Source organism: Crocuta crocuta, unplaced genomic scaffold (genome assembly GCF_008692635.1).
Source record: "Crocuta crocuta isolate KB4526 unplaced genomic scaffold, BGI_CrCroc_1.0 scaffold85, whole genome shotgun sequence".
NCBI lineage: Eukaryota > Metazoa > Chordata > Mammalia > Carnivora > Hyaenidae > Crocuta > Crocuta crocuta.
Genome location: NW_027530620.1, coordinates 5,140,408 through 5,152,820, shown reverse-complemented (window position 1 = coordinate 5,152,820; position 12,413 = coordinate 5,140,408). Strand labels below are relative to the sequence as shown.

The following is a 12,413-nucleotide window of genomic DNA, read 5'->3' as shown; positions in this document are numbered from 1 at the left end:
TAAGTCACTATATGAGGAGGGGCGCCTGGGTGGCTCAGTTGGTTAAGCAGCTGGCTCTTGGTTTCGGTCATGATCCCACTGACTTGGGAGTTGGAGCCCCATTTCGGGCTCCAGGTTGACAGTGCATAGACTGCTTGGGATTCTCTTTCTCTGCCCCTCCCCTGTTCTTTTTCACTCTCTTTCTCTCTCAGAATAAACTTTTTTTAAAAAAAACACTGTATGAGGATATGAAAGATGCTCAAAATAGTACAATGTCTAGTGCCAAATATTGGGCTGATCTCTATTTTAAATGCTCTCTGACTAGGGTACAGCCAACCTATTAATAAGGAGCTCATGGGGCGCCTGGGTGGCTTAGTCGGTTGAGCGTCCGACTTTCGCTTAGGTCATGATCTCGCGGTTCGTGGGTTCGAGCCCCGCGTCGGGCTCTGTACTGACTGCCAGCTCAGAGCCTGGAGCCTGTTTCAGTCTGTGACTCCCTCTCTCTCTGACCCTCCCCTGCTCATGCTCTCTCTCTCTCTCCTGGAAATAAATAAAACATTAAAAAATTTAAAAAAAAAAATAATAAGGAGCTCAATATGATGTCCATGTGTGAAACTTTCTCTTAAATGAATTATATAAAAGCAGTGACCAAGAACAAAGAATCCTAAAATGTTTATGGAACCACAAAAGACCCCAAATAGGCAAAGCAATCTTGAGGAAGTGCAAGGCTGGAAGTATCACACTCCCTGATTTCAAACTGTCAAAGCTATAGTAATCAAAATAGTATGGGGGCACCTGGGTGGTTCAGTTGGTCAAGCATCCAACTCTTGATCTCCGCTCAGGTCATGATCTCACAGTTCATGAGTTCGAGTCCCACATCGGTTCTGCACTGATGATGCAGAGCCTGCTTGGGATTCTACCTCTCCCTCTCTCTGCCCCTCCTCCACTGATTCACATTCTCTCTCTCTTTCTCTCTCTCTCTCCTTCTCTCTCAAAATAAATAAACTTAGAAAAAAAAGAATTAGGGGGTTCCTGGGTGGCTCAGTCAGTTAAGCATCTGACTTTGGCTCAGGTCATGATGTCACAGCTCGTGAGTTCAAGCCCCGCATCGGGCTCTGTGCTGACAGCTCAGAGCCTAGAGCCAGCTTCGGCTTCTGTGTCTCCATCTCTCTCTGCCCCTCCCAGGCTCACACTCTGTCTCTCTCAAAAATAAATAAACATTAAAAAAACGTGGGAGGGGGGGCACCTGGGTGGCTGAGTCGGTTAAGCGTCCGGCTTTGGCTCAGGTCATGATCTCACGGTTTGTGGGTTCGAGCCTCACGTCAGGCTCTGTGCTGACAGCTAGCTCAGAGCCTGGAGCCTATTTCACATTCTGTGTCTCACTCCCTCTCTGACCCTCCCCTGTTCATGCTCTGTCTCTCTCTCTCTCTCTCTCAGAAATAAAATATTAATACATACATACATAAATACATAAATAAATAAACAGTAAAAAAACTTAAAAAAAATGGGCAGAGTTGAGCACTGGGTGTTGTATGTAAGCAATGAAGCACAGGAATCTACCCCCAAAACCAAAAGCACACTGCACACACTGTATGTTGGCCAATTTGACAATAAATTATATATATTTTTTAATGTTTTATTTATTTCTAGGAGAGAGAGACAGCGANGTGAAAGTCGGACGCTTAACCGACTAAGCCACCCAGGCGCCCCAATAAATTATATTTTTTAAAAAATGGACAGAGTACTTGATTAGCCACTTTTCCAAAGAAGACATACAGACAGCCAACAGGCATATGAAAAGATGATCATTACTAATAAACAGAAAAATGAAAATCTAAACCACAATGTGATACCTCATCATACCAGTCAGATTGGGTAATCTAATATCACAAAAACAAGAAACAAGTGTTGGCAAGGATGTGGAGAAAAGGGAACTCGTGAACTGCTGGGAATGTAACTTGGTCCAGCCACTGCAGAAAACAGTAAAAAGGTTCCTCAAAAACTTAGAAATAGAACTAGCATACAATCTAGCAATTCCACTTCTAGGTATTTATCCAAAGAAAATAAAAGCACCACTTTGAAAAGATATATGTACCCTTATGTTTATTATAGCATTATTTATAATAGCCAAGATAACCTAAGTATCCATTGTGAGATCAATGGATAAAAGAAAATGTTATATACAAGTAAATCTTGAATAATGCGGAGGCTAGTAGCCCCAAACCCCCAACATAGTTGAAAATACATGTATAACTTCTGATTTCCAAAAACTTAACTACCAATAGCCTGTTGAGTTGGAAGCTTTACCAATAACATAAATAACTGATTAACACTTATCTTGCATGTTATATGTATTACATATTGTATTCTTATAATAAAGTAAGCTGGAGAGAAGAAAATGTTATCAAAATCATAAGGAAGAAAAAATACATTTATAGTATTGTACTATACTTATTTTAAAAATCCACATATAAGCAGACCTCTGTAGTTTGTTCAAACCTGTGTTGTTCAAGGGTCAACTGAATATATACAGTGGAATATTACTCAGCCACAAAACAAGAACAAAATCTTGCCATTTGCAACACATGGATGGACCTAGAGAGTATTATGTTAAGTAAAATAAGTCAGAGAAAGACAAATACGGTATGATTTCACTTATGTATGGAATCTAGATAACAAATGAACAAACAAAACAGAACAGATTCATACAGACAGGAAACAAACTGTTGGTTATCAGAGTGGGAAGGGATTGTAGGATAGACAAAATAGGTGAAGGGGATTAAGAGGTACAAACTAGTTATAAAATAAGTTATGGGGATATAATGTACAGCACAAGGATTATACTCAATAATATTGTAATAAGTTTGTATGGTGACAGTGATTAGACATAATGGGGATCATTGCATAAAGTATAAAAATATCAAATCACTATGATGTACGCCTAAAAGAGGATTCTATATGTCAATTATACTTCAATTTAAAAATAATAATAAATGCATTTTAGCATTGAAAAATAAAGATATCACATACTTTCCTCACATAAGTCCCACAAAATGGTTCATTTGGATTCTAAGGACTTGAATAAATATATCAGTATATAGGAAAAAAAAAGTGACCAAAGCAATCAACAGAACAATGTAAACAGTTTGTACAGCCAGTCTCTAATAAAATAATCTATTAGGCATCCAATAAGTCAAGAAGTAATGTCATCAATTGTTAATCAGAATACATTTGATAGACGACATAGGCACAAATTTCTGTAAAGATATAACCACAGCTAACATTTCCTAAGAGCTCATCTTGTTGCAGACACTAGTTTAAGTGCTTTACATGTATCATTTTATTCAATCCTCACAATAACCCAGTGAAATATGTATTCTATCATTTCCATTCCACAAGTGATAAAACCATAGCAAAAGGTCACACAGCTACAGCAAGTATATAGTAGACCAAGGATCTGAACTGAGGCAGTGTAACTTGAGCACTCACACTCCTCACCACTAAACTAATGCTCTTTCACATCGCATTCATTCCTTACAAAGACACTTTGAGAAACCACCAGAAAAAATATTGTTAGCCCAGGATGGTTCTTCAGTTTATGTCCAGAGGAGTTTCTAAGGCATATATTGTTCTATCCTGAAAGTTCTTATCATATTCCAGCTGCTAGCTGAGTACATGGGTAACTTTCAGGAGTGAAACTTCAAAGATGAGCCTACAATATGCAAGGTAATACATAAGTGATATAAGTTTACAGGAAAAGAAGGATGATGAAGAAGAACAGCACAGTCTCCTCTTATATATATTTTCCTTCNATTGTTAGCCCAGGATGGTTCTTCAGTTTATGTCCAGAGGAGTTTCTAAGGCATACATTGTTCTATCCTGAAAGTTCTTATCATATTCCAGCTGCTAGCTGAGTACATGGGTAACTTTCAGGAGTGAAACTTCAAAGATGAGCCTACAATATGCAAGGTAATACATAAGTGATATAAGTATACAGGAAAAGAAGGATGATGAAGAACAGCACAGTCTCCTCTTATATATATTTTCCTTTATATCTTCAAATAATCTGTATTAACTATGATAAACAATAAAATCAAGTTAAAATTATCCATACCATTGTTTGACTGGTAAATTAAAAGTAATTTCTTGCCAATGCCTCTGAGCTTCATAATCACCAAACATAGGGGGTTTTCCAGCACCTAAGATGAAAGGTAAAAAGAGCCAGACAATATATTTTAATATACCAATGATTTTATTTCCTTATGAAAAATTTCTTTAAAAAATTTTTTTTCAGGTTATTTATTTCTTTTGAGAGCACAAGTTGGGGAGGAACGGACAGAGGGAGAGAAAGGAAATCCCAAGCAGTCTCCATGCTGTCAGCACAGAGCCTGACACAGGGCTTGAACTCATAAACCATGATATCATGACCTGAGATGAGATCAAGAGTCAGACGCTTGACTAAGCCACCCAAGCACCCCAAAATCTTTTCTAAATTATAGAGGCAGTGTAGGATAAAGAAAGAATCACAGACATTACCAAAAACAGCAGAGATGAGGTCTGAATCCTAGCACTGTTAGCACACAGAGTGACTGTGTGACCCTGGACAAATTACTTAACCTCCCTTAACCTCGGCACATTAAAAATAGGAACTACCTATAGAACTATTGGGATATATAAGATAATGATATAAAATAGCTAGTAAAAGATGTGGCACACAGTAAACATTCAATAAATACAAGATATTAACAGTAATTAATACTAATTTTAAAATATCCAAGTTTATTTTTACTTCACAAGACTGTCCACTAAGTATCATAAAACAATAAAAATGAGTATATATTTTTTACAAAGAGCTTTTGCAAACTGAATATAAATAACAAGATTCAGTATAGAACCAAAAGACGATGTGTCATAAAGACATTAGTAGGGGCACCTGCGTGGCTCAGTGAGTGGGTTAAGCGTCTGACTTCAGCTACGGTCATGATCTCACAGTGTGTGGGTTCCAGATTCGTGACGGGCTCTGTGCTGATAGCTCAGGGCCTGGAGCCTGCTTCAGGTTCTGTATCTCCATCTCTCTCAGCCCTTGCCCCACTCACACTCTGTCTCTGTCTCTCAGAAGTAAATAAACATCAAAACAAATTTTTAAAAAAGACAAAGACATTAGTTAGGTCAGGCTTTGCTGTCAAATGAGTGATATAAAAACTGTCAGTAACCGCTTTTGTTAGTTCAAAATAGCAAATATGGAATAATAGGTCCTTAAACAATTGATAGCACCTAATATGTGCCAGATATAACAATGAAGTAAGTATTATTAGTATCCCTACTTTACAGCTGAAAAAAAAGACCGTGGTCACTCAGGCATCACGTAGTAGAGTATGGATATGAACCCAGGCAAACCGGCTCCATCATCTAGTTTTATACTGCCAGCAACCTGGTTAAGCAGGTTATTAGCCTTAAGTCATGTTAAATGACATAAAGGTAATTCCATTCAGGAAATAGTAAACATCCACTATTTAGCTAGCAGGTGACATAAAAGTTGTGAGAGGCCCAGACACAGAGAGTCATAGGTTTTTAAATCAGCAATTGAAAATCACATACAGTCAGATACATTCATTAACTCACTGGGAATTAATTAATGCCATACTGGAGANAGATTCTGTGTCTCCCTCTCTCTCTGCCCCTCCCCCACTCGTGCTGTCTCTCTGTCTCAAAAATAAATTTAAAATTAAAAAAAAATTTTTTTTTAATTGTCCTTTAAAAAAAAAAAACATTCACTCAAATCCAACCCAGATTTTCTCCAGCTTTAGAAACTACGTTAAATAGGGGCGCCTGGGTGGCTTAGTCAGTTAAGCGTCCGACTTTCGCTTAGGTCATGATCTTGCGGTTTGTGGGTTCGAGCCCCGTGTCAGGCTCTGTGCTGACTGCCAGCTCAGAGCCTGGAGCCTGTTTCAGAGCCTGTTTCAGAGTCTATGACTCCCTCTCTCTCTGACCCTCCCCTGCTCATGCTGTCTCTCTCTCTCTTTCCTAGAAATAAATAAAACATTAAAAAAAAAATTAGAAACTACGTTAAACAAGAGTTTTCCATTTAAAGGCTGTATGATACCAATATTCTTAAATGGCTAGCATCTCCACCTACAGAGATAACCCCACTGTTGAGATAACCATGGGAAAAGCAGATTAACACCTCCAAAGCATATAGAGAGTGACTGTCACAAGGAATTACCCACAGTATATAGATACACGTATACACACACATACACACCCCTTGGTCTCTCAAAAGATACTATATCTTTTGAGATATGGTTCATTTTTGTATTCTCAGATGTAATGGCACCTCGTAGATTCTCAATGAATGATGCTGAAGCACAGATGTTGAGACAACCAGTGTGATATAGCAAGGACATCAAGTTCAAGAGATTTGAAATTCTGAGTCTGATTTTCCACTTAACCACATGTGCAACTGTGCCATCTGTGATGGCAAACCAAGCAATTATGCCAACTACTTTTAACACAATGCCCATTTTTTGGTTCTTGACCAAAACATCTTTAAGTACTTGTCTGACACTTTGAAATTCCAAGCCTCTGTTCATGCTGCTCACTCCCTATTTATACATCTCTTCCATCAACTCATATCCAACCTTCAAGAACCATCTCAAATTCCAAATCCTCCATGAAACTTTCCCTTATAAATTAAAAACACATTGTTCACTAAGGCACCTGGGTAGCTCAGCCAGTTAAGCGTCTGACTCTTGGTTTTAGCTCAGCTCATGATCTCAGTTTGTAAATTCAAGCCTCATGTGGGGGTCTGTGTGGATGGCACAGAGCCTGCCTTGATTGTCTCTCCCTCTCTCTGCCCCTCCCCTACTCTCTCTCTCTCAAAATAAATTTTTAAAAAAAGTACATTGTTCACTGATTATTAACTTTCATAATACTTGTATTTTCAATATCACATATTTTGCAACATGACTATACTATTTTCTAACTGCTTCCCAAGTAAGAATTTTAGTTCCTATGAACACAAGAGAATTTGATTTTCCAGAGTTCAAAGGAAACATATTGCTAGGCATACAGTGAATACTTTCATCAAAAATTTATTTAATCGGGACACCTGGGTGGTTAAATGTCCAACTTTTTATTTCAGCTGAGGTTTCATGNAGCCCCACGTGGGGCTCTATGCTGACAGCTCAGAGCCTGGAGCCTGATTTGAATTCTGTATGTGTCTCTCTCTCTGACCATCCCCTGCTCACACACTCTCGTGCTCTCTCTCTCTCAGAAATAAATTTTAAAAATTAAAAATTAAAAAAACTTAATTAACCTGTAATTTTTTTTTAAAAAAGGAAAAATATATCCCCAATGAACTGTGATTTTTGTATGTGTATTTTACAGAATAGGAATGTGTGTGTGTGTTCAATGTTTTTTTTTTATGAGACAGAAAGAGACAGATACAAGTGGGGAAGGAGCAGAGAGCAAGGAAGACACAGAATCCAAAGCAGGCTCCAGGCTCCAGGCTCCAAACTGTCAACACAGAGCCCAACATGGGGCTCGAACCCACAAACCATGAGATCATGACCTGAGCCGAAGTCAAATGCTTAACTGACTGAGTCACCCGGGAAACCCATTTGTTTCTATTTTAAGGAATACAACCATGGTCTTTGGCTTCTTTTATGAAGGGGAGGAACCGATTTCTACTTTTTGTTTATTTTGCTTTTATTTGTTTAGCTCCACTGGGATAATAAAAGTCAGAGAGGATCTTAGGTAATCTTCTATACCTGAAAAAAATCCAACTATCTAGATTTTCTGAAATTGCTCTAGACTTGTGGTCAGTGTAGAAGAATTTATTACCATTCTCTAACAAATAAAAGAATGGATAATGACTCTCTTTAGGGTTGAGAAACAAGTTTCTATCCAGAGTCTGACCTACTTCAATAAATCCAGCTGACATTGGCTATGAAATTAGTACTTAAGTTTTTTAAAACTGCTAAAGTGCCCTTAAAGCAATCCAGAAGGACAACCCAACTGTACCTATGAGAGCTTCACCTGGGAAGGACAAAAAGGATTCCTTCCACAGTGATTAATTCTACAAATTCATTTACAGGAGAATCAGAATTACATAAAGAAAACACACTGATATAGACTTACAGAGTTTCAATTTTGTCTTGTTCTCAGGGAAATGGGCTTAAGTGCCACTTAAATGTTCATTTTATTAATTGTTGAACTATTTAAAATTGTTATAATTTAAAAAACAAGTAGTTTCTTTGATAACAAGACATTCTAATTGCCTTTACATTTAAATTTTAAACATTCTAAGAAAAAAGAATTTGGCTAAAATTTTCCAGAACAAAATCCCCTTTTGATATGTTCTTGGCAAGGAGAAATATCATAAATAGCAATGGGGAATTTGAGAGAAGCTAACCAATTAAATAGAGCACAGTCATACTTTAACAATAATTGGTATGTTGGTGGGAAAAAACAAGATTCTCTATGATCTATCCTTCCTAAATAACCAATACAACTTAGAGGAAAAAGGGTATTAGAAGAAAATAACTTTCCTTGGGTCAGGTGTTGCTATTTGCTTAAAAAACATCAGTAACAGTTTGGATCAAGTACAGAGGAACGGTGAATCCCTACCAGAAATACAAAACATACTAAAATCGGAATTTTTTTCCTCCCCAACGCTCTTGGCTGGTTCAGTCAGTGAAGCATGCAACACTTGACCTCAGGGTCATGAGTTCTAGTCCCATGATGAGTGCAGAGAGTACTAAAAAATAAACTTTAAACAAACAAACAAAAAAGAATTTGTTTTCTCCACAAAGCTTGTTTAAAAGTAACAAGCAATTTGTTCCATTTTTATTCAATATTTTGGGGTGCCTGGCTGGCTCAGTCAGTAGAACATGCAACTCTTGTAAGTTCAAGCCCCACACTGGGTGTAGAGATTACATAAAAATAAAATCCTTTTTAAAAAGCCTTTATTCATTATTTTTAGGTCTGTAAAAACTAATTACACAAGCAGCACTTAAGAGGTATAATGTAAATATGTAAGGGGTATACATTCCAGAAAAATTTAAATTACAACACATATCAGTAGTTTGGCTATGCAATATATTCATTTCCAAAGGAGAAACAATGGACTAATAATAAGCAAGCTAACCTGAGCTTCCTTACTTGAGTGCTTCCTAATTACAATCTTAAAAGAAGATAAATGAAAAGCAAACTAGAATAAGCATGTTAAAAAGAAATTATGATTTAAAAAAAGTATTCTAATTGAGAGAAAAAAAAATGCTAGCAGAATCACAGATGTCATACTCAATTCTTTAATTCTCCCAGCCTCTATGATATAGAAGTTCGTCACACGTGAGTGCTAAAAACGTTATATTCTTTATGATGGGGTTAAGAACTCAGAGTCACAATTTTTCTTAATGCTTAGCATTTTATTCTTCTCATCTAAAAAATGGAAAAAAAAAACCCATACCCAAAAAAGATGCCTACAAATATTCTACTACTGTACAATAACAATATTTTTCCTATACAGTAATCCAAAAGTAATCTTATCATGTTGACTTTCTTATGGGACAATTTAAGAACAAAGTTTAGGGGCACCTAGGTGGCTCAGTCAGTTAAATGTCCAACTCTTGATCTCAACTCAGGTCTTGATCTCAGGGTTGTGAGTTCAAGCCCCACACTGGGGTCCACTCTGGGAGTGGAACCTACTTTAAAAAAAAAAAAAAAAGCAAAGTTTAAAATAAGCAGGAGTCCTGTTTTTCAGATAAGGGAAATAACTGTGTAAAGTCAGAGTTTAGGAGAGAAATTTTAGAATAAATAATGTATGTAAGTCACAAAGATAGAAAAGTATTAATATATCCTTGGTGTCCTCTATTCAATTTCCATTAAGCATTTGATTATATATGCCAATAATACTGAAATAGTGTGATTTCTTAAATTAGTCTACTCTGTAACTTTAGTTCTTTTCAACTTTACCTCAACATGAAAAGTTCAAAGAAAATAATAATCTGTCAAAATTAGAAGACAAAAGGAAAATTATAAATAGGATTGCAAATTAAATAATAATCAGAAATAAAATAGTGCTGAAGGAAGAAAAGGAAATGACCATCCAATGGACCAGTTATGGGCTGAAAGCAATGGTAACATAAACTATATATTTTACATAGCTTTTAACTGGGCTTTTCCTCTGACCTCCTTACCCCATTCCAGCTACCAAACTAACTCCCTCCTTCCATTCACAAACTTCCTAAGAGTTATTATGTCTATTTGGTAACTACCCATTTAGTCTTCAATTTATTATAGTCTGATAATAAGGAGGCTCACAATGGCCTCCGAGAGATCCTTTGTCTATTTTTAATTTTCACCCTACTTCACACATCTAGAACTTGACCCTGAAGGCCAGTCTTCACTTCTTAAAATTCTGATTTTCTGGCATCCAGGTTCTAATCCTCCCTCATGCATTCTTCTCAACCTCCTTTAATTCTCCTTCTCCGTGAAGGAACTCAGTGGTTAAAGCTGTTTTCTTCTTGCAGTATAAATACTCCCAACGCTGTGGCTTTAACCACCATCTGTATCAACATTTTATAAAGATCAGAGCAGCTTGTGGAGCTTTTAAAAATACAGATAAGACCAGTTTCCAGTAACCTGGCAGACTTAGAAGACCAGGAAAACACCTCCAATATAGGGTGGGGTATGGCTGAATTAGCATCAAAACAAGAGAATTCCTTAGGAGTCAGAAAAAACAAAAAAAGTATAAGATCCAGACAAGTAAGCATTTGTCCTTGAGGGTATCCAATGATCTTTTATGACCTGTGGCCTGGCTACAGAGAAGCTCTAAGCAATGAATAAGAGCCAAAGCCTAGTATTTGAACAGGTAAAAACTTCAACATCAGAGAACCACCTACAAGAATATAACAAATAATGCCTTCGGGGAGCTCTGCCTTGGTTCCTGTAGTACAAGAAAAAAGTCTCCTGAAAATTCCTAACATTATCCTGCACTCACCCAGTGTGAGGCCTGAATTCACACCAAGTTTATGGCCAAAGAAACCTTACGACGGAAAATTTAGTTTAACTTTTGTTAATAGTGCCCAAAGTGCCTAGCAAGAGGCAACCTAAATCCTCTGTGGGAAAATATATAGTGAACTCAGGACTCAAAGGATTCTCACAGATAAAAGTTCAAAGTAACATGAGCTCACAATTTTTTTAAAAATCCCTAAACTCAAAAAGAAACAAAATACCATGAGCTAGAGTCTGCAGAAACAACAAACCAGGAAATAAGGCTGCAGATATTAGAATTTTCTGATAGGGAATATAAAATAAGAATGTTTACTATACTTAAAGATCTAAAAGAAGACACTGAGAATATGCTGAAGGAACAAGAGATAATCAGAAATGATGAAGTTGATTTGAAAAGGAAGCAAATAGAACTTAAAAAAATAAAACAATAACTAAAATTATAAAACTCAGTGGGGACAGTTAAAAAACAGATTAAACACAATTTAAAAAGGAAAGCAATGAACAGGAAGATAGATCTGATGATTATTTAAAAAGCAGCATGAAAAAACCATGAGATGAAACATATAGGAGATTATAAGACATAGAGGGTAGGATGAAGGGACCCAACATATCTAATAAGAGTTGCACAAGTGGGGCACCTGGGTGGCTCAATGAATTAAGCGTCCAAACTCTTGATTTTGGCACAGGTTATGATCTCACAGTTCATGGGAATCGAGTCCTGCATCAGGTTCTGACTGACAGCACAAAGCCTGCTTAGGATTCTCTCTCTCCCCGCCCCTCTCCCGCTCGTGTTCTCTCTCAAAATAAATAAATAAACATTAAAAAAAAAAAAAAAAGAGTTGCACAAGGAAAGCAGAAATGAGGGAGATGCAATATTTGAAGAGAGAACTGAAAATATAAACTCAATGAGATGAAGAGATTGTTGCCTGTTTTATTTTCTGCTATATTACCTGCCTTTGGCATAAGCACCCTAGACATATGTGGTAAATTAACAAAAGATCAAAGATCTAATATGTCTAACTAGAGTTTTACAAGGAGAAAACGGAATGAGAAGAGACAGAAGGTTACCATTCATTAGGGTCAGAAATCCCAGAAAATCCTGAGGATAAATTTTTTAATACTCACACTTAGATACTTCATAGTGAAATTGCAGTGAGAGAAAAGACAAATTACCTACAAAGGTAGTAATGACTGAAATGACAGCTGATGTCTGAACATAGCAACAGAAACTAAAAGACCATGAATGAGATTTTCAAAATATTACGAGAAAAAAATTGTCAACACAGAACTCCATACCCAGAGTAAAATGTCAAGATGCAAAATAAAGGCATTTCAGATAAAAAGCCACCAACAGGCTCTGACTTAAAAAAAAAAAAAAAAAAAAAAAAAAAAAACAACAAAAAAAACCTCCCAGGGGC

The 12,413-nt window shown here is 36.7% G+C and overlaps 1 protein-coding gene across 1 annotated transcript in view; it reads right to left on the bottom strand.

The window, feature by feature from the left end:
- LOC144234819 (dolichyl pyrophosphate Man9GlcNAc2 alpha-1,3-glucosyltransferase) overlaps window positions 1-12,413 on the bottom strand; it is a gene marked incomplete at its 3' end in the record, with an annotated part of 39,331 nt that overhangs the window by 16,306 nt on the left and 10,612 nt on the right. Inside the window, exon 3 of the mRNA XM_077768126.1 lies at window positions 4,094-4,178. Within this exon, the coding sequence (XP_077624252.1) occupies window positions 4,094-4,178 (85 nt within the window). The remainder of the gene's footprint in view (window positions 1-4,093; window positions 4,179-12,413) is intronic.